This window comes from Ammospiza nelsoni, chromosome 2 (genome assembly GCF_027579445.1).
Source record: "Ammospiza nelsoni isolate bAmmNel1 chromosome 2, bAmmNel1.pri, whole genome shotgun sequence".
NCBI classification, from domain to species: Eukaryota; Metazoa; Chordata; class Aves; order Passeriformes; family Passerellidae; genus Ammospiza; species Ammospiza nelsoni.
The window spans coordinates 33,731,399-33,754,714 of record NC_080634.1 but is presented as its reverse complement, the minus strand read 5'-3'; the positions used below and the strand labels follow the sequence as shown (position 1 = coordinate 33,754,714).

General features: G+C 39.0%; 1 protein-coding gene across 3 annotated transcripts in view; it reads left to right on the top strand.

Moving 5' to 3' along the window:
* The window catches only part of RSF1 (remodeling and spacing factor 1), a 61,269-nt gene extending 41,987 nt beyond the window's left edge, over positions 1-19,282 (top strand). Inside the window, exons 8-16 of one of the 3 annotated variants that reach the window (XM_059467135.1) lie at positions 379-483; positions 1,828-1,907; positions 6,492-6,546; positions 7,824-7,930; positions 10,887-10,954; positions 12,029-12,236; positions 13,933-14,156; positions 16,102-16,293; positions 17,984-19,282. In XM_059467135.1, coding sequence (XP_059323118.1) covers positions 379-483; positions 1,828-1,907; positions 6,492-6,546; positions 7,824-7,930; positions 10,887-10,954; positions 12,029-12,236; positions 13,933-14,156; positions 16,102-16,293; positions 17,984-18,558 — 1,614 coding nt within the window. In that variant the 3' untranslated portion in view covers positions 18,559-19,282. Of the gene's footprint in view, positions 1-378; positions 484-1,827; positions 1,908-6,491; positions 6,547-7,823; positions 7,931-10,886; positions 10,955-12,028; positions 12,237-13,932; positions 14,157-14,407; positions 15,615-15,659; positions 15,704-16,101; positions 16,294-17,983 lie in introns of those variants that run through there. The other 2 variants (XM_059467137.1, XM_059467136.1) reach the window with 2 other exon arrangements.
* Positions 19,283-23,316: the final 4,034 nt, after the last annotated feature.

Genomic DNA, 23,316 nt, shown 5'->3' with positions numbered 1-23,316 from the left:
AGGTTTCCTGCATAAGAGAGCACAGGGAAAACATGTCTTGTTCATATGGAGTTTTCCACTTATTCTAGGATCTGGAAAGCGTTACCAGCTTCTACACTAAGGGCACATAGTCTACACAGTCCAGTAGTACTAAAGACTGAGAAAATACAGTAAGAGGAAATGTGGTGTTAGCGTGGAAAACCGTGATAAATAAACTTCTCCATGAAAAACCCCCTGGCCCTGGAAGTGTGGTACAGGATAAGTGATACAGGGCTTTTTTTTTTTGTTTTTTTTTGTTTTGGCACAGTCCGAACACTTCTGTGTTGGCTGGGGAAATATTTGTGGAGCTTGTTACATGTGAGTGCCAAAAGATACTCATGACATATTTTGTTTGCACAGATTTTGTTGTGTGACTCTTGTGACAGTGGCTACCACACAGCCTGCCTTCGCCCTCCGCTGATGATCATCCCTGATGGAGAGTGGTTCTGCCCACCTTGCCAGCATGTACGGTTCCTGTGTGACTTCAGTCTTCCTTGCAGTTCCCTTGTGGTTGGGGAGATTGGCTGTGACTTTAACAAGTCCTATCTATAATCTTTTTTGCCTGTTAACAAATAGACTGGGATGAATGCTAGCACTGCTGATCTTCCCTCCCGTCCATTAGTAAAACTGAATTTGTGACATGGTCTTCTCTTTCTTAGTTCTGCTAGTGATGAGTGACTGTGTGTTGCTGATTTTTAGATGGGAATCTCCAGTCACACTGATTATCTCCCATCTTTGATTAAATCACAAGACTAGTACAGTATTAAAGATACAATGTCTTAAATTTTCCCAAAAGAAGCATTTAAGTTATTGTCCGGGAGGCAAGAGCAGTAGGCAACAAGGAATGGATCAGTAGCCGCAGCAAGCAGCTGTTTCTGAAGTGTTATTCCTTCTTCAGAGACATTTGCTCAGAAGCTGGTTAGAGAAAACTGCTGTTACTGATGAATCTCAGGGTATACTTTGTCTCTGATAGGAAAGCCAGGGTTGTTCTAGTCAAGTAATAGACAAGTATCAACTCTTATTCCAAGGTTAGAAGCAAGGTTGGTACTTGGGAGGATAAGCAGAAAGTGTGTGGTGCTGCTCTTGTTAAATTAATAGGAAACCATTTGTACACATTTTCAGAATAATCTGCCAGATCCCAACCCCCTTCCTTGGTTTTAGAGAAACTCTGTGCCAAAAGGGCTGTTGCCTGACAGTAAGCTAGAGACATTGAGCATGATGTGAGATGACTCTGTTTGGTGCTGGGTTTAGTTGTCTTCTGAGGAGTGTTTTTAAGCAGTGATGATTTTGAATGTGTAAGAATGTTTTCTTTACACTTTTAATTATAGCTTTTCCTTGTTTTGTTGCTATTAAAGTATTGTTCAGTATGAAAAATGACAGTTTGTAAAAGAGTGAGGAGCACCCTTGGAAATAGTATAATGAGGGCATTAATATGGACTAAGGCACAATTTGTCCATTAAAAGTCATTTTTGCTTACAGCTCCTTGAGTATTTGATAAGGAAATTATCCTAAAGTGTATTTCTGCTTTTTGCTGCAGTGCCCACTGAACTCATCTAGTTTCAACCTCCTTTACCATGAGCAGGGACACCTTCCACTAGACCAGGTTGCTCAAAGTCTCATCCAATCTTGACTTGATGGTGGAGCTCATGTTTCAAAAAGACAGGCTTTATTGTAAAGTCTTGTTCGTTGAAGAGGAGCCTCCAGTAGCAAGGCTTCTTCCAGATACAGTCTGAGTGAATGAAGAGCCTGAATGTTACTTCAGTGTGAAAATTGGTTGTGAAATAAACTAATACTGTTTCCTTCCTTTAGAAATTACTTTGTGAGAAATTAGAGGAGCAATTACAAGATCTGGATGTGGTCTTAAAAAAGAAGGAGCGTGCAGAACGCAGGTACTGTTGTTTGGATGCACTCACGGCAGTGCTGTGCTGGGGGTGGTAATAATTGAGCAAGCATCAAGATAACTGGGGACTAGGGAGAAATGCAGTGATGAGACTGGGAATTGGTAACACCAATTTTGACTTCCCACTGATTATTGCTGGCTCAGTGCTGGGACAGCTTGTAAGAAGGGGGGAAATAACTGGAAAAGGTAAGCAAATACATTTGTACTAAAATTTGATTAAAGTGCCTGAACACAGATTTGACGTTCTTGTACCAATAGTTTAAGGGTTTCCAGCACTGGTTCAGCTGACTGTCAGTCATCTATGGAATTCCTGCTGTAAGCAAGTTTAAGTCTTGACTTTGCTCCAGAAGTCATCCAGATTATTGTGGGATTTGAGAGTTGTTACTTTAGATCCTGTTAAACTCCGCCTAATGTACAAGATTATGCAGCAAGTGCTGTAGGGCAGTGGGTCAGTGGAGCTTCACAGTCACAGCATATTCTGACTTGGGAGGGGCCCACAAGGATCATCAACTTCAACTCTTCAGGGAATTGCCCATGCAACCCACAATCTTGGCATGCTGACCAGCTATCCACCCCTGCCTTTACCAAAGGCTAAATGCAAACATGTTTACTCCATTTAGGAACGACAGCCTTAACAGTTGGAACATTCTGTTGGCAGTTTTCAGACCTAGAAATGAGGGACATGAAACACATTCTGCGTAATTTATACTTTTTAGGACATATATTGAGTATTTTGCAGAATTTAATAACGTCTGTATGCATTATTAAACAAAACTTTGCATTAATTATATCTTAAAAGGCCCTTTTAAAGAAAGTAATTGTGCAGGCTTATATTTGTGGCAGAGACTGTAATATTGTATGAGATGTAGTGAGTCAGTGCTGGGAAGATGGGAGCACAGTCTGTGTCTGCTTTCAGCTTTCTCCAAATCTGTTTGTTATTGCAACAGCAACAATGATAGTGACAGATCAAGTACCAACTGTTCCTGATGTTACTACTTCTGCTCAGTGTGTATCTAGATCATACTGTGGTGAAATTATCCATTGCCAATTGTGCTGAATTTATAGCTGTGGGAATGAAACTATTAGCTATTTTTATGAGTGAACTCCAGCAAATACACAGCCTCCATCTGTGCAGAAATATGGGACACACAGGAATTCTGTTGCTTTGCTTTATGGTGGGAGTACTCTTTATTAGTGAATAGTATTTTTGGACCTACTTTAGTAAATATTCTGCTGGCAAACATTACATGGAATGCTAGCTTTTGCCAGTCTGTCTTGCTTTCTTGAAATCACCAGTGTTGCATAAAAACACAATGTTCTGAGAGCAACAGGAGAGCATACAGTTGATGTCATAGCAGTTTTCAGTGTCTGAAACATCTGTTTAATAACTGTTTTACAATTTGATCATCCTCATACCAAATGAACCTAATGCTTTATAATGTATGCCATAAAACTGAGTTATAATAGACTTCACAATGCAATCGTTGAATATTGAAGTCTTCCAACTTAATGCTGTATTGTTGCAAATAACAAGGTAAAAAGGCTGAAGAATCATAATGCCAGAGGAAATTAGACTTGTTATTACAGCTCAGTGTATAAGTTAAAGCAGGTTGGTTGCTTGGGGCACAGACATACTTGAATGCAGTATCTCTGAAAACTCACTATGTGGTTGGTGTCTGTCTTTTTGGGAAAGAGAAGAAATCCAACTCTGTCATTATGGATCTGTCTACCTAATAGGTTCTTTGAATCAGTGTTGCTGTCATGCTTTCTGAAGTAGTGATGTTGTGCTCTTTCCAGCTCTCAGGAATCTGACTGAGGCTGATTCAGTTGCACAGCTGTGTGCTTGCACATCCCCAAACTGTTATGTCACTGATTTTTAAAATGAAACCTTCAGGTTTCCTGTTGATTTACAAATACATGGATGAAATTATACCTTTTCCCCCACCCTTTTTCTGTTTATGAATTCAAGGTGCTACCACAACAACCTGGCTGAATTTCAGGTTTCTCATGTACAGACCTAATTTCTATAATCATGTCCTACCACCAGCTGGAGGGAATGGACATTAAAGCCTTCTGGGATCTCCCTTTTAATCCATGTTAGATACTCTGAGACTTCTTGATGGAAAATCCCTCTAGGAACTACTTGTCTAATTCTCCCAGGCTAAACCAGGTGGAGTACTTGCTTTCATACACACTTTCATGACTTCCCTGCAGCAATTTTTGCAGCCATGTAATTGAGATAAAATGTTGTCTTGAATTTGCCTAGGAAGATGTTACAACCATCCAGTACTTATCTACTGCTGCCCTTGGAGATGTCTTGGTTCAAATGTTTAAGCTCTTGGCTAAAGTCTTGAACTCCTGTCTGCCACACAAGGAATAAAGAATTCATTCGATACAGTTCCGTATTTCATTTCAAGACCTTGACCTCAGCAGGATTGTCTGTTCCATTTGCTGAGTTCTTAAGTAGTGTATACTCAAGCCAGGGAGAAGAACAGCAGGACTGGAAGACTTTGCTGATCATGATTAAAAATAGATGAATTTTTCTCATCTCCTGTCTCTTGATATTTTGCATTACAGAAATGAGAAATTGAGTAAACCATCAAAAAAACTTGCTGAATACTAAAATGTTTGCACTTCTAGTTCCTTTCTCATTTCTGTAATTGTATTCCTTGCCTTAAAATGTTATTTTAATTAATTTTCAAGGGCATAGTGATTTTGCACAGCATCCTTCCTCCTCATCCAACCAATTTAATGATGCCCAGATGGATGAGGATTTCTTTTCATTTGTCATGTAGGAATATCTATATTAGGATGCAAAACCAATTCCTTGTATAGACGGCCAGTCATTTCAGTAGGCATAATGATACCAAGTTGTTGAAGTCCACAGTCTTTTTACCTGTAACACAACCTAAAATCCATTTTTACTCTTTGTAAGTATTATTTTAGGAACTGTGCTTGTTCATTTTATTTAAGAGTATTATGCTAGAAAGTGCAGAAGGCTACTCAGAGGACTTTGAAAATTTACTTACATTCTTTAGAACTTAATGAAATTTTTGGAAACAAAATTTTTAAACATAGATACTATTATTTGCAAAACATAACACAATGAAGTAAACATAGCTGAAATTAATATATGTCGTGGGCATTGTTGCAGTTATGTGCATGATGTGTCCTGTTGCAACTCAAGTGTAAAGTGACAGGCTAATATGAGCACTCACTGTAACTTCAATAGTCTGATTTTTTAACTTCAGTTAAAAAATCCATAGTCCTTCCAGACACCAGTAAATGCCACCAACTTTCATTGTGCTCTTAATGTCTTTAAATTGCCCCTTGTTTTCCTGGAAAAAAGCTACTAGCTAGGGACCTGTGGTGATGGGAGTTTGGTTACACTGGTTATCCTAGTCTGCACTAGTACCTGGCTGTTCTTCCTCAGAGACTGTTCTTTGGAAGTTCTCTTCAGCAGCATGAAGATCAGCATGAAGTGCTGCTTGTGAAGTGTTAGAAAACCCATCTCTAGTTAGACTGGCAGATACAACAGGACTTAGAGAAGACTTGTGTCCTTCAGGAGCCTGAGTTGTCCCTGAGGCAGTTCATATGATGCAGAATGTCTGTGTTGAAGAAAGCTAAATCTAAACTGAATTTTGCTTCTGTAGATTTAATTCTGTAACATACTGTTGACAAGGAGGACAGCCTGCTTCTCATTCTCCTGTATTTGAGTACTTCTCTGTCTCCCATCTTTGGTCAAGTGTTCTCTACACTGATCCATCCTGTTTTTTCAGCCCTTCTCTATAGGGTGTGTCTGCTGCCCTCCAGTAGCTCCCACTGGCTGGCTCTGAACTCTTCAGCTGGATCACATGTTTCTTGGAGATTGTGTGGTGCCCAGATGGCTCTAAGTGCTCCAGCCAGGTGTGAACAGGACTGACTGCCATGGCAGCTGTCCTTCAAGGTGTCTTGTCAGCTGTTGTCCTATTTGCACATCTATCATCATAGTTCTTTGAGCAGCGGTTTGATTCTGCTGATCTTTGCTCAGGCTGTTCGTCTCTGGCAAAGAATTGCTCTGTAGGCAGTTACTTGTCCCCTGGTGTTTCTAGAATTGGTTCTTCTGCTTGGGTCTAATATCTGGCATTTATCCATTTTGGATTGCATCCTATGTTTACATATTTTTTCCAGTTCAGTATGATTCTGAATTCCCATTTTATCTTTCATCACCTTCACGATTGGTGGTAGTTACAGATCTGACAACATAATCTTCATCACAGCATTAATATTTTTCAGTTGGTTTTTTACTTGCTTTTTATACCCCAAATTCAATAATTTCTGTGGTGCCTGCCCACGGTCTTCAAGTACTGTTGATTGTCAGAACATATTCGCAAATCTCTTACATTATACACGCAGAAAAATGTAATCACATGAGAATTAGCATATAATCCCAATTTTCAGTAATTTTTCACTTGGAACATCCTCTTGGGATGCTTCTGCCTAGTAAGAACTTCAAATGGTGCTAATTTTAGCTTTATTTTAGATATCTGCAGACTTTCTGTAAGCTTATTTTCATTTTCTTTCTCTCCTCAAGAAAAGAGCGATTGGTGTACGTGGGTATCAGTATTGAGAACATCATTCCACCTCAGGTAAGCTAGTGTGTCTGTGTGGTATTATTGCTTTATTTTCCAAACTTGTCGTCTCTCAGTGCAGAGGTGCTAGTAGCATCTTGGAAAAAAAAAATCAATCTATAGAGATCAGAAATAATTCTAGACTCTTCATTTTAGACTGAATATAGTAGAGAAAGCAAGGGAACTTTATGGTGTTTATCAGAGCCACTGATGCCACCCAGAGTCCTCTCCCACTGAGGGATTGCAGGACTGCCTCCCTGCCCATTACAGTTGGATTTTGAGTTGAGTGCTCAATATTCAGTAGTTTGTAAAGGTGGGAAGCAGTTATTTAGCTCTGGTGTTTGCTGTACAGTTACCTAGGTCTAAGCTAATTGTCATGGCTTTCCTTTGGAACTGATAGAAACAAATGTTTCTGGCTTGTGATTCAGAGGGAATGTGTAGTGTCTCTAGGCCACACAGCATTTGCATTCAATGAGTGGATAAGGTCACGTGATTAAGAACGGTAAACATTCAGCATTTCATTTCCAGATGCTTTTGTATGGTTTCCCTTGAGAAAAGAGGAAAAATGCTTTGATTCACATGAAGAACAGCCTCTTCTCACTTAAATACACTAAAGCAAGTCTCTTGAAGTGTTAGCCAAATGCTTTCATCTGGAATTATATAGTCTGTTCTTTGCAGTTCAAAATGGAACTTTTGTTCATTTTAAACATTGACTTTCCACTCTGCCTGGCTATAACAAGGCCAGCTTCTTCTCCCTGTCTTTGAATAACAGAAAAACAATTTCAGATTTTACAAACTTGCCAAAGAATCTATGGCTGAAAGCAAATATTTGAAAAATGCAGCCTCGGGGCAGATTATTTTGCTTTAAAATTAATAACTTGCAAACAATGTAATAAAACTAATCTGCATTAAACTTTATTGAAACTTCACTGTGTAAAGGTATCCCTGTGCTCAGCATGTAGAGGTGGTGGCCACAGTTTGTTCAGCTGCTGCATTCACTAGTCCTAGGAGTATCACCCGAGGCATGATCTCAGCATTGCAGCATAAAGACAATGTTCCAATAGCTTGAACCCTTAAAGTCTGTGTTTGGAAAGTTATGTAGCCTGAAAGGGCAAAATGTGGAAATTCACCTGAACTGCTATAGTAGGTCACTATATTACAAGTTAAAATGTCATGGGTTGGGCATATGAGCTTTCTAGACAGAAGGAATAATCTGTATTACAAATTCATTTATAATGAGTATGAAGGGAGGGAGGAGATAATGTTCTTTTGACACTTCTGTCTTATCTGAACAGGAGCCAGAAATACCTGAAGGTCAGGAAGAAAAGAAGAAAGATTCCAAAAAGCCCAAATCGAAACTTGAAAGGAGATCTACCAGAACCCGAAAGTGCATAAGCTACAGGTCAGCAGTTTGTTAAAATAGCTTGTACAGCAAAAGTCATACTGTTGTTTCCTTTCTGAATCATCCTACCACTCCTCATGTAAACTTCTACATTTAACAGAGAAGCCCAACTAAAGTGTCTTTGTTCTTTCCTCTGAATACGGATTATGCTCAGTGGTTGTGAGAGCATAAGGTGATATAGTGAAGGGTGATGCATTAAAAAAATGAAAATGGATGGGTGTTTTGTTCAGGAGTACTGGAGAAGGTTTTGATACTACTGCAGTTTCTGGAGTGAGTTAAAGCAGGTGAATTAAACCTTTCCTTTCTCTAGCACGGGAGACTTCTGCTTGTGTCTCAAAAGGCCTTCAATTCCTTGCTCTCTTCCCCCTCCCCACCTTAGACCATCCTTACAAGAAAGGGTTATGAAACTTAGAATGTAATTATCATACAGTGCGTCTAAAAATGAAACTCTTTAGAGAAATATGTAACTCTTTAGAGAAATTTTGACCAAAATGCAATTAGTAAATGAAAGTGCCAAGATTCTGCATTCTGAAAATAGGATAGGTCACTAAGGTTTTCAAAATGCAGCATGATTTTAATTACAGCTTTTGTTCTCAGTGTATTACCAAGTTGTTTTTATAAACTGCTTTCTAAATAATACCTTGTGACACTCTGTATCATCTTCAGTCCACCAGGCAGGTAAAGTGCCCTTGGGATTAGAAAATGATGTGGTTGCCTGAGAGATTGTGGTGGTTTGTCCTAGATACATTAGGAATATTAAAAAAAAAAAACCTCTATCTTTCCAGCAGTAGCTCTTTGTAAACTTTTATCATCAAAAACTAACATTCCAATACTAGAATAACAAACTTTCCAACAATAACCATCATTGGATTTATAGTCAACCTGGTTTGGCTGCTGAGGAGAGGCATGGCATTTGCATAGGCTGGGTTTTCCAGCCTGGTCAGAGCACTCTGTCTGACTTTGCTTAGCTGTTGGATTTTGGTAACTTTTTGACTGAACAGGAAAAGTCACACTAATGAAAATGCCATTGCTGCTTTGGGAAATCAAGCATTCCTGTATGGAATGTTGTGCTACAGGCAAGACTACACAGATCTGCTGTTATGTTAATGCCAGCTCAGGCAGCATCTGACCAGGAGGAAAAAACCCCTTGCCTGTAGGGTGTGTGTGGCACAACTTCAGCAGGACTCATGTTGTGCAATGACAGTAATTTTTTATTGAATGTAATGTTCCAGAAAAATCAGTCTTCTGATAAAAAGTGATAACATTTCTTACAGACTACATCATACACATAAGTTTGAGCTGGTGAAAGTATTACACATATCAGTGTGTCAAATTTACATGTCTGCAGTGAAGTTCCACTGGTGTCACTGAAAGTTGTGACAGCAGAGGAAAATAAATGCTTAAAGTCTTATTCCACTGGGAAAGAGATCTGTATTGTGGAGCATCCTGGTTCTCTAAGGGATCTGTAATCCCTTTGTATCACTCTTCTGTTGAGTCCTCTCATGAACAAGTTAGCAATAACCTGCATCATGAATCAAGCAGCAGCAGAAGAAATTATGTTCCATTACACCTAATGGACAAGCAGCTGTCAGCTCACCCTTGTCTGAGCTCAGGTTATTTGTTAGCAGTGGTTTGAAAGCATTAAGTGATTTCTCACATTTTAAAGAGGATTTTTTTTTAGCTATGTGGAGGGAAAACAGTGTTTGAGTAATGTGGAACTAATCTAATTGATGGAATAATTTCAGAGTTATTTCCTTGCTGGGTAAAGCAGCCTTGAGAGTGGCATGCAGTTGTTCCTAAGGAATATAAAGATATCAGAAGTCCATCACCTTATTTTTAAAGGAGAAAGTGTTTTATGCTTACTATTGGAATACAGAGTAAAGTAAAAAATATATTTTTTTCTTGTACTGCCAGAGGTTTCTATGGAGGACCAAGGTAAATATAACTGTAATCTTTCTTTCATGACTGAGAAGTGGAATCTTTAATGAACATATTGTCCAGTTGTTAGTTGTCTGTATCTGAAAAAAATACAACAAATACCTTTTAAAAAAATGAGAAGAAGAATTTGCATCTAAATAAAAAACCTTTTCTATATAGTTAATAAAATTTGTACTTTTGCATGTTGGAGCTCAAAGCATCTATTTTTATGAACAGGTAACAATCCTTTTTTATGGAACTTGAATTCATAACTGAAGAAACAAACTGAGGTCATCTGTGTTGAAAGGATTGGATCTTTTTTCCTCAGTTTGAACTTCTCTTTAAATGAGCCATTCAGGGTGCCGAGATTTATGCAGTTTTATAAAAGCTGTTGCAGGACAAGCAGATTCAAAGACTGCTTTTGTTTGTCTATTCAGTTATGTAACATTGCATTACAACTTACTTATGTAGATTTATGAGGAACTTTGTGTTTTATTTTATCTGTTCAGCTTAGAATGTTGCAGATCCACAAAGTATCATGAGCTTTAAGAGTAGAAAGCAACTATGTGCAATCAGTTCTGAAGGAAAATGTGGACAGAAAAAAAGAGTTGTACATTGAGTTTAATAGATGATTCTCAGGCTGTTTTGAAGGTTGGTAGAGCTAATGTAATCTAATAAAAATTGTGGAAAAATGGTGAATACTTTGTATGAAAATGCTATTGAAACCATTTTAAAGAATTTTCAGATTATATTTGTTTAAATTCAGAGGCCTATTGTGTAAAATGGGAGGGGATTTCTGTTCATGTAACTCAGTAGTAAGACAGACAATGGTAAATAATCCTCAAGCAAGTAGAAGTAAGAAGCACAACTTTGATAATAAAATAGCCATTTAAAAAAAAATCTGCCCCATTATTTCAGTTAAATATATATATCCAGCCCACTCTATGCAGTGTAATTTCTTCAGATTTTTGAGGTATGTTTTTGTAACGATTTAATTAAGGTTCACTTCAAAGTGGTAAATGGAAGCTGTTATTTTTAGGTTTGACGAATTTGATGAGGCAATTGATGAGGCAATTGAAGATGATATCAAGGAGGCTGATGGAGGAGGTATGTTTCTTATGTTACTTGTTTTGCACTGCAGTGGGGATGGAGATGGAGAGCAAATTAATTTTGATATGAGAAGCAATAAATATAACTCTCTCCCTTTAAACTCTGTAGTTTGCCGGGGGTATTTTTTTACTGCTGTATTTTGGAGTGGCCATCCCATGCTGCCAAAAGATGTAAGAAAATTAGTAAAAATTGATAGTTAAATCTAGCCTGTGCAGGTTTTTATATTATGTAATGAATAAGTTTTGGATTTGAGATTGAAATGGCAGCAGTGCTATTGACATTTGTGCCCTGTAAAAAGAGGACTCACAAATTGGTCTGCAGTTGGACACCCTAAAAGTCTGGGTGTAGGAAATTGTCTTAATATTCACTCAGCTCTATTAGCACTTCTTATCTGAACACCATAAAAAGTGAAATTCTGTTCTTTGTTGCCGTTAAGGCAACATGGGACCAAACCAGAGATCTTCAGCACTATCTGAGAGGGATGGAGGTGGATTTGTGCTTCTGCATCACCTTAACTTGCCTGAAGAAAACAGCCATGAAACATTGTCCCTCAGCTATTTGGCCTGTGGCATCACCAGACACTCACCAGTTTCAGAAGCTCGTGGATGTAGGCAGACAATCTGAAAATCTGTGGGTGTGTAAAACAAGGTTCATTACAGTAAAAATAACTAAATCTCAACACTAAAACACCTTTTCAAAAACCCCAGTTCTTGGCCAAATCACAACTCAAACCCTTCATCTCCTAAGAAGGATATTCAGCATTATGAAAAATGTGTATTTTCTGATAATTTCCCTCTCAAAAGGCACTGACATGGTAATAATGTGGTTTGGGGTTGAGTATTAGAATGCAGACACTTAACCATGACCTTCTGCATGCGCCTCAGTATTTCCAAGTGACCGCAGCTGGGCTGTGTATGTCAGAGCAAGACTCTGGACATAGTCTTGCTTGACAAGAAAATACTCTGCTTGACAGAAAATAAACTGAAGGTAGGCACGTGCAAGAAAGATCTGTAGAAAGTTAAACAAGAAAATAAACTTGTTATTGTTTCCCCTTTCTCTTACTGAATTCAGGCATTGGCAGAGGCAAAGACATGTCAAATATCACAGGTCACCGTGGGAAAGACATTTCCACAATCCTCGAGGAAGAAAGGAAGGAGAACAAGCGACCACAAAGGGCTGCTGCAGCGCGACGTAAGAAACGACGGCGACTAAATGACTTGGATAGTGACAGTAACATGGATGAAGAAGAGAGTGAGGATGAATTCAAGATCAGTGATGGGTAGGTCTGCAATTTAACTTCCACCACAAGTCACTGACCTCTGCAGGCTTCTGTGACTCTGGACTGCCCCTGAAATGACCATCAGGAGCATGTTTCCAGTGCTGGAATGGCACTGTACGTTGCCAGTAAAAGTCAGAGAATGCTAGAATGGTTTGGGTTGAAAGGGACCTTAAAGATCACCCAGTTCCAAACCCCCTACCATGGACTCCTCCTGGCCTAGGGAACATTGTACTGGAAAAACTGCATTCTGGATCCATGTGCTGACATCATCCAATCTGTATTTTAAGCCTAATACTTGCTGGAAACCAGACTGTGATGTTTGAGGCCTTACTGCAGGCTTCTGTTGGTGAAGCAGCCAGGTGGGCTCAGTTCTCTGGCTGATGTGACTGTCAAGCAGAAATCTGTAACAAAAATGTAGCTAAAATGAGGCTGGTTGTTCCCTTTTAAAAATTAGAGTTGAAAATTCCTATTTTGTAGGATTTTTTTGGCCTGGTCGTTATTTAGAAATTGGAAGAGGAAAATTTTCATTATTTAGAGCATACAAAACCTGTCAGGCAGATTCTGAAATTAGTTCTTGATTGCTGCTCTGTAGGAGGTAGATTTTGAAAACAGTCAAAGAAATGGCTTATACTGTAAAAAACAAATGCATGTCATTGCTCTGGCTGACTGAAACTCACTTTCCACAGAATTTCTCCTCATTCAGTCTGGGCAATTACTGTTGTTAAAAAAACTGATAATTTTAGATTAACTTTATGCCTTAATGAAGCAACATAATAAAGCAGGCATGAGGTTGTAGGCTCTTTACCAGCAACTTTTAAAGCTTTACACCAATCATTGAGTCAATTTACTAAGTGTATGGAAAATCTATACAAGATAAATGCAAATTTTGAGCTTTGTTTTTCACCTGTGACTATGCTAAGGACATTTCATTGGCACCCTGAATAATTGAGCTACACATGCTGGAAATTTCCAATCAATGAGTGTAGCTTGTGGAAATGTCACAGAATTAATAGTGCATTGATCTGTTAAAGTGTGCTCATGCATTTTCAACTCCATCCTCTGCTTAGGGCTTCTGGATCTTACACTGGAATTTAGATTTAGCTGGCAGCCAAATGCAAGTGACTGTGTACCTTCAGTGTTCGATGGTTTTTAAAAAAGCATGACTCACTTGAAATTATGGGAATGTTATGAGCTTATAAGGTTGTGAGGTGCATGTTTTGCATTAGAGCCATAGTTTTGTATAAAGACACAATATTCTAATTTTCAGAAGTTGTGTGGGACAGTTCTGGGTTTGTAAAGGGAAGGTCACCTTTGCTAGAACACTGTTGGTGGTTTTTTCCCTCCACAGTTACTGCTGTGCAGACATTACATTGCAATGAACAATATGAACACTCTAGAATCTGTCCTGTGTTAATGCCACCTGCAGTGTTGGTTTGACAGAGTGTTTATATCCACCTGCTGTTGTAGTGTGCTGTGTAATGTCATGCACTATAGCACCATGTCCCAAATACACAGCTGAAACCTCATGTCAGTGATGGCAGCTTGCTCTCTCTGGGTCTTTGCTCCTCATTATAAGATTTGTGCTTTTTTTGTTTTTGTAAAATGGTACTTACCATTTGCTTGTAAAATACAAGTACTAGTTCAATCCTTTGGTTGTAACACCTAGCTCTGTTGTCTGGGGTTTTCCTTTGAACAGATCTCAGGATGAGTTTGTTATATCAGAAGAAAATCTGGATGAAAGTGAAGATGACCCACCATCAAATGAAGACAGTGACTCCGAGTTCTGCGCCCGCATATCCAGGCGACACCTCTCCAGGCCCATGAGGCAAAGCAGGCGGTTACGAAGGAAAACAGTCAAGAAAAAATACTCTGAAGATGATGAAGATGAAGAGTCTGAGGACAATTCAAGCAGAGAGTCTGGTGAGTACAAGCAGTCTTTGATATTTTAAATACTCTGTTCTGGAGAGAGAGAGAGAAGGGCAGTCTGAGCTTCTGTCGCGACTGACTAGCTTGTTTGCTTGCTTTGGTGAAGTCAGATGTCATCTCTGCTGTGAAGCAGTTTGCTGCTTGTTCTGCTGTCATTATTTTTCAGGAAACTGATATTAATCACTAGGTTTTTGGCATTTCTAGATAATGATGTATTTAAATAAATGCTTGTGCTATGATTCTAGAGGCCACCATTGTGGATAGTTGCAGCTACCTCTACTACCTCTCGTGTTTGGCACAGGATTATAGGAAAGAGGATGGAGAGAAAAGTGTGCTTCTTTATAGCTAGTAGAAGACCCTCTGAACGCAGCTATGAAAAAGATTCGGAAAGAAACATTTTCCGTCACTTTTATGGAAGAAAACTTCAGTTGTATGGTATTTTGTGTTTTCTGGGAGGCTTGAAAGCAAAGAATAACACCTTGAATCTCTTTCTCCTAAAATTATCCCTAAAGTCTTTAGTAACTTGCATCACAAGAGAACCTAATAATTCATGTTATTCTACTTGTCCTTCAACTACTTCATTTTCTCTTGGCATGGTTTGAAGTGTGAGAATAGTACCTGTGCACTACATAAACTCTTCATGATCAGCATCTTTCTCTGAAGACTGTCCTCCTTGTTTCTGCTTCATTTGAGACACAGACTAGAAAGTGCCATATACATAAGCACTCATTTTTTCTCACTCTTACTGTGAATTTAAGGTTCTAACTATACTGGAGTGTTAACTTACTGCAGTGTGTGTTATGTTACCAGTGTTTTATCTGTCTGTCTAGATTATGGATGGTGGACATGTTGGAGTAAATTGGTTTGGAATACTGATTTCCAAAAGAAAGGTTCATACATGGACAGATGAAAACAAATATAGGAGTGATTATAGTGAATGTTATCTCCTTGTCCTCAATGCATCATTGCACTGATCATAAGCTCTTACCAATAAAGATACTGACAGAAGTCTAAAGAGATTGTTTATTTGTTCTGTAATACACAAGAACAACTGTTTGTTTCCTGGTGGACACATACCTGTGATAAAATCAACTGATTCCTGTATCATTCCATATATATCTAAAGTATAATGTGAACTGCATGTTTCTCTTTCTCTCTTACCCTCATTATTGTCCATCAGGATCTTGCTTTAACCCTGTTTTCAGCTAAGAAAATCAGGTGCCCTGCAAGAGGCTTTATTTTCAGTCTCCAGAGGTAGAATTTCTTTCTGAAGCTGGTTGTTCTTGCTGACTTGCTTTGTTTCTTTGTCTAATATTTTAGGAAGTAAAGAGGATGCCACTTTGTTCTGTGGCTCATGTCAATCTCTAACTTAGAAATGGTGTGTGACTTTTTTAGAAATGTATCTTGGGATAATGGTTCTGGCATAGCTCAGTGAAAAGCAGATGAAGTTGATTTGAGGCTATTTTCAACTGATGTAAATAAATTTAATTTTTGAAGACTCTAGCTGCAGTCGACTGGTGCAGGAAGAACTGTGATTGGTGGTAAGTTTCTTCTGTATGGTTTCTGTTTTAAGCAAACCCACGATTGAGTGAGACTGGTTTTTGTTGTTAACTTATATAACTCTGATCTTGGAGTTTCCTCTTGTCAGTCATTTTTCATCTACCTGTTCTTAAAAGTCTTCTAATAGAGTACACATTATTTAAATTTTAAAAGCAGAACAGACTCTCTGGAAGCACTGGTAATGTGTGCCATCAACTCCACTTACCAGTAAGGTTGTTTCCACTGTCGGGAGTTATAGAGACGTCTTTGACACCAGTAGAGATGGAGCAACAAAAACACCATAAGGAAACTATCTGAATTAGGAAACTTACCTAATTTTTTTATGTGATGCAATTTTGCTTTGATGGACTAATGCACATCACTGTTTTGTTCCATACAGAGAGTGGTGATTACACAGATTACAGTGATGATGATTACCTGGAAACTAGGAGGAGAAGATCAAGAAGGAATCAGAAGAGACAAGTCAATTATAAGGAAGATTCAGAAAGTGATGGCTCACAGAAAAGTGTCCGATATGGGAAGGAGTTGAGAAGAGTTCATAAACGCAGGCTCTCCACTTCGGATAGTGAAGGTAAAATAAACAGTCCAACACTTCCAGGAGCATGTGTATGTCAGCATCAGCACAAAGGGAAAGTTATGTAATTCCAAGATTTCAGAGAATTGTCTTTCTAGAGTTCCTTGATGTTTCTCGGAAACTCTCCTTCTGAAACTCACTGGTATTTTATGATGCATTGAGTCACTTCTCAAATTTATCATTGCCCCTCATCCTGACTTCCAGGTCTGAATTTACTGCCTGACACAGAGTGTTGGGATTCGAAAATTGGCAGTAATACAGCTGTTTCAGCATTTTTTTGTTAAGAGGTTACAAAGCTGCATCCCACCAGCCTCAAAAGATTCTCTTATGTAAGAGGAAGGGCATTGCCACTGGTGCCCTGACTCTGTTTGTGCTGGTGGTTCAGACCCGTTCCATCTCCTGTTTAAGGAGCTGTACCAAGTGCAGAGGAAGCCTCTCTCACTAATGTCAGGCACACAATGAGTGGTTGGTGTCCTTTGTGATTTATAATTAATTAGCTTTTACAAAATCAGCCACAGACTTTGGCTGTTTTGGATTGTGGGGGCCTGGATTATCAGACCTTCACTCTGGCTTTCCAAATGCTGAGCGGTGCAAGTTGTGATGGATACCAGGCTTCCTCAGAAAATGAGCTGTCACTGGCTCCCTGAGTGCCTCAGTTTTGGAGGGGCTCTCCTGAGATTACAGAGTGGTAGAGTATCTTCTAGGTGAAGGGAAACAAGTATGTGACGCAAGTCTGTAGTGTCTCAAAACCATGATCTTCAATGCAGCCTGTTCTCAGGCTCTGTGGTGGCTTTTTTTTACCAGCACTAGTGGCTTTAAACATTCTCTGATTCACGTTGTCTTTTCTTCATGAAGTCCCACTTCCTCAGGTATTTTAAGTATTGGCTTTCCGTATATTAAAATCAGCACCATTTGGCACCTTTCCAGCACTGTCACACAGTTCCCACAGTATATCATAAAACACATAACAGTGTTACTGGAATTGTAATTGCTTTAAAAATAGAGGAAAACTGACAGTCTCAATCAACTTGAACCTACATTAAATAATACGCTTTAAAATGAAAATTCCCATGATTTCTAATGGGAATCACAAAGAGACAAGAAATTATATTTGCCATTTGATTTTTCAGTTTCCATCTTTTTTCACCACAGCCACCAAAGATGAGTGTAAAGGCTGTCAGGGTGTGGGCAGTATTCCAATATGCCAAAACACCAAGCCTCCCATTAAGAGAAGAAATTGTATGTAATTTGGAGGTGGCAGGGGTATAGTACAGCTTTGTGTATGCGTGTGTGTGTAGATATGTGAATTTTATGATAGAGCAGCCATTATTTGGGTTCTGAGTTCCTGTCAGGGTACAAATAAAGTGCATACAATGAGATGAGGGGTGCAGTTCTGTGTCATTCCCAGCATGGAGTTACCAGTTTTAGGGAAGAGCATACCTACTTCCAAAGCCTCTGGTACTTCTCAGATTGGAAACAGAATATCCATAAATGATTAATACTTGCTACGTTAAAAGTTAATTTAAAAATTATAAAGAATGCAAGCCTTTTGGCTTGGTTGGGGAACCTGGGGAAGGAGACAGAAATGTGTGTGCTCAGAGAGCTGTCTTGTTGGTGAGTGTGAAAGATGAACAATAAATGTTGCACTGAGATTTGCTAATGGCTCTAAGTCTGCTGCTTCTTCCAGAGAGCTACACATCTAAAAACTCTGAAGATGATGAATCCACAAAGGAGTCCAAGCGATTGATTCGAAAACGTCGGCGAAGTACAGATGACTATTCCGAGGAAGAAGGAGAGGATGAGGAGGAAGAAGGGAAGCCTGTCCGCAAACGCCTGAATCGAATTGAGACCGACGAGGAAGATGTGTGCGAGAACGCCAACGACGACGCAGAAACCCCCGCTCCCACAGAGAAGCTGCCAGCAGCACAAGCCCCCCCAGACAACCCCAAGAAGCACTGCTACCGGATAGAGAGCGATGACGAAGATGACTTTGATAATGTAGGGAAAGTAGAGAGCCCTTTGGACTACAGCCTGGTGGACTTGCCTTCCACCAACGGACAGAGCCCAGGGAAAACCATTGAGAACTTGATTGGCAAGCCAGGCGAGAAGACCCAGGCCGCCAAGGACAGCACAGCCAGCGCCAGCCTGGCGCCCAACGGGACAGGCAGTGGGCAGGAAGCGGTAGGGCCGGAGGAAGATGAAGATGAACTTTTGAGAGTGACTGACCTTGTTGATTACGTCTGTAACAGTGAACAGTTATAAGACTTCCATTTTTGTGCTAATTTATTCCACGGTAGCTCATACCAGCGGGCCAGTTATTAAAAGTTGTTTTATTTTTCCTAGAAAATTCTCCACTACAGTATCACTTTCTAGAAGCAAGAATTTCACCAGTCCTGCAGTCTTTCTGTGAAGTGACCAGTTTTGAACTTTGAAGATGAATTGCTGTAAATTCCCTCTCTTACCCCCCCTTCTCCTTCCAAGTCCATGGTCCTGGGTAATTTCACTCACAAAAACCTTATAACAACAAGAGATTTGTATATTTTTGACTTTATATTTCCTGAGTGCATACAAATTTGTGGAAATGGGTGGCCTAAGAAAGCATTCCAAATCAGTCAGGGCCCAAACCAGAACTGGGGTGGGTTTGGCTCAGGGGGTGGGGGGGACGGGAGGGGGGTGGTGCAGAAGCACTTGTGCTTTAGCTTTTTCATATGAGATATATATTATATTTAAATGTTCACAACTTAGATTACAACTTAACAGACAGTTAAAAGCAAAATTAATGTCTGTACTGTCGCATTTTGTGAGTTGTAGGTTAACATACCATAGCTCATTTTAGTAATCACCTTCATGGAAGCAGTTTGATTTTAATACTGGAGGCAAACAGAATTATTAGAGGCCAAGAAGGTACCATAAACAAGAACTCTGCTATTCATTATGACTTGCAGACTTTCCTAATAAACATCCTTTAAAATGTTTGTACAGTGAAGTGTACTGTAATGAAGTTTTTGACAGTTGAAACACTTTAGCCATGAATTTCTAAAGTGATCTCATGCACAGTTCATCAGATGGCCTTCAATGCACAGTGTCTAGAGGGAGGACGTTTTGATGTCAAGTAAGTCTGTAAGCACTGCAGACTTTTACAGACAAAAGAACCCTGCAGTCGCTGCCCGGCCACGTGAGTTTCATAACCAGTTGGAATATTCTGAACAAAATGTGTTTGTACAAACGGCATTGACCACAGAATGACAGTGCATAAGAGGATGGAAGGATTTTCAAATAAACCATGACTGGTCCATTCATGCCCTTAATATCTACTTCAAATTGAAGTAAACAAATGGAACAGTTTTCCTTTTGGAGGTTTCCTGTTTGGGGTTTGTGTGTTTTTATTTTGGTTTTGATTATTTGCCTGGATGTATTAGCAGGTTTTGAATGTAGTTGTTGGCCTTTGGCCATTAGAATTTTCTTAAAATACATTTTAATAACTACCATGTGACCAACTGATTTCAAGAAGGCAGAGTTTCTGAGAGAAAACGCTTGACTCCAAGACATCTCATCAGCTTTTCAGCAGGCATGAAGTGATATGTGCTTTTATTCAAGGGGAAAAGAAAAAGACATTGGAAGAATAAAAACCCCACCAAATCAACATGGGGCACATCAAGAGCATTCCGTTTTCTCTGTACTCTGATTAAGATGTAGGCTGTAGCATTTGTACATGTTATAGGACACAGGCAGCTCAAACAGATCTGCCAAACGTTGAAATCCAAAAAGGTCACATCTGTTAATCCTTTTGCTCTGAGATTTGGATTTTTGACTGGTGTTTATGTCCATTGCCGGCAATGGATGCACCAAACCTGCTGCTGCCACTAAGGAGTGAGTTCTCCTTTCCTGCCCCACCTGATTCCCTTCCATTATATTGTATTTACTAGTTAATCATTAAGCACTTCTGTTTTCTTGTACTAAAACCAGCATTAGGCCTTTACTAAATACCTCTCTAGAAAACCTGGATCCAAATTTTACCTACCTTCTGGCCTTTAAAATCTTGGTTTTGTTTCCCCACCTCTTTCTCCCTGAGGTCTGTCAGAACCACTCTGTGACTTTTACCCCTTTGGATTCTAGCAGTGCACATATCATGCTATAAAACTAGGATCAGAAAGATGCAAAAAGATGGAACTTGCTCATTATCTGCTGTGCTAAGCAGGCTTGTGATTAAAAACAAAGAGAAATCACTCTCTACATGACAATTTAATTTCATCAAAGATTAAATGTTTTCCTACCTTACTGATGTTAAAAATTAACAGTTAAATTATTAAAATGGGGTGGTGAAGAGCCACATAAGCTTAGAATGAGTTCTTAAAAGCATATGTAGCCTTTTAAGCTACTCTAGTGCTTTTCTCTGCCTAGGTGATGCATAAATGCAGTACTTCTAATGTACTTGTGTGTTAGAACAAGTAAGGACATAAGGCTTCCACTTGTCCGTGATAGTAGTTGCTGAGTATTTTAAATTCTTTTAATTCTTGCAATGCAAACTGATTCACATCCATCAACTCTGTGGAGTCTATAGTTCCTCATTTGTTTTGCCAGTGCCATGTTTTCATATGCTGCCTGATAGAGCCTTTTATTATCTGATCAAACATTCTTGCTTGTAGAGTCAACTCCAAATGCTGAATACTTAGTTGGGAGGTACTTGTGTGTGTAAGAAAATTCAAAAGAGTTACAATTCTGGACATACCAATCATGAGAAAAATTATATAAAAGCAGGAAAGACCAGGAAGCAAAATAGGAGCACTGAAGCTTGCATCAGAAGTGTCATGTTTTAAAAATTGCCAGTTGTTACCAAACTGTACTTTCTATAGGTCTCTTCTTAAAGCAGCTTTTCTGTCTTCTAAGAAGTCACCTTCATACCTGAGATGGCTTCATCCCATAGGATCTAGAGTTCCTCCTCAGATCAGTGGGAATGGTGTGCAAGGAAAAAGTGCAAAAAATGCTCTGGAAAGTATTACCATTTTAAAACTTGGTATTTTTGTCATTTTTAAGGCTTCCTGCTTGGTGGAAAATGTATCATCTCCTATTTGGGAAGATGGCATTTTCTGACAAGAGGCCAGCTATCACAGAGGGTTCATACCTTTACAGTATGTACATGTGATTCCAGAGTGAAAATGTCTTCCTGGTGTCCTTACAGTCTTGTGCCCTTCTGTGCTCAGTGTGAAATCAGGAGTTGGTTGTCTTTGAACAGTGATCTTCAGGTGTAGGTTTGGGCTTAAAGCTCAAACTGTATGGGAAATGGGAAACAGGCCAGGGATTGTTTTTAATGAGACCAAGCAGCTCTGGCTGAACATGCTGAGCATTTCTTCAGCAAACTCTTGTTTATTCTACACTGATTATCACTAACAGCTTTGTCTTTTTTTACCAGCAATCTCTTTTGTATATAACTGAGTGGGAGGACAGCTGGTTTCTATGTGTAGTCTAAGTAGCACTGCTGGGAAAAACATATAGATCAAGTGGAGGAGTGGATTTTTTTTTGCCACCAGGATAAATTCTGGCTATTTGCTTCCCTGTGTGGGGTTTCTATGACTCAGTGACAAAAAGCACACAAGCAGGGCCACTGCAGTAACGATTGGGGTGTGTTAATCTAAGCTGTAGGGGGATAGAATTAACAAATGGGTTGGTTTCACCACAGTTGCTGTCTTCTGGTTGTTGATTCTGATAAACCTGAGCATATTCTTGATATAAGATGGAAAGTGGCATCATATTTAACAACAGTTAGCGAGGTCAGTGCTGAACAATTGACTCTTTGATCATTTTGTACATGCTGAATTACATTTTAAAATCACTGCATCTTCCTGACTATTTTTTTGAATTAACAGATTGATCTGGTCTAGCAGCACTTAGGAGAAACAAGAGGTGCTTTTTTTCTTAAAAGCTCATTTTTGAAGTGTCACCTTCAAAATTTTGTTGTATTAAGTGTCTCGGTTACTCTCCATATTATGGGAGCTAATGACTTAGTTGGACTTGTTTTCTGTTCACTTCTGTTTCCTAATTGCTGTGTCTGAACTTTTGTTGAGAGACCTTACCTTGAGAAGCTCAAGGGGCAAAAGACGTATGTTCACAAAAGAAAAATTGTATGGTAGTGGTAATTGTGGTACACCTGTTCTGATTTCTCTTTACATCTATTATTTGAACTACACTGGTATCCAGATGCTGCGACTGTGTAATAATTTTATTCCTTCATTGTCAGGGGGTCCATTTTATACCTCTGTTTTCAGGTGCTTATAATAACATGGTTTTCATTCTTTTTTTTTTCAGTAGGAAGCTCTAGCCTAAACCTTCAAATAATGATTTCAAAACACATATTTTTACAAACTGCTTTTATGAAAAGTAAACAAGGAGTTTTTATGGCACCTGCTTTTTTAAATTCACTTTCTACACAGTGATTTAAATAAATCATGGCAGTAATGTTCGCCCCAAGAACTGGTCTGACAAAGAGATTTGTATCATCTAATTTTAAAAAGCTTTGTATAGGCCTTGAAAATTCGGTTTGATACATGTGCAGTGACTACTATTCACAAATTTGTAATGTGGTTCTGATGTGCAGTGTGTACCCTAGGTATGTATTTGCATTTGATGTATGCTTCTGATCCAGAGGGTAGATAAAGTCCTTAAAAATATATATATATATATATAAATGTATGTAGAAGATCAAGTATCTTCAAATAAAACAGTAACTTTGGGGGGAAAATTGCATTGAATATGTTATGGGAATCTCCAGAAATAAGGCAGCAGAATTTTTGCAAGTCTTTAAGTGTTCAAAACTTCCATAGAAGTATTTAGGATATTGTCGGAAGTAAGGATTTACAGGATCAAGATCACATTTGCTGGTAGTGTCCCCTTCCCTAACAGTTGGCATAGGAACTGTATCTCATGTGAAATGAGGGAAGGCAGAAAGTAAAAAAATCCAGCAGAAATTATCCGTTGGGTTTGTTTTTTTTGCTGGTATATCCTGATATAAGAATTTTCTGTGAC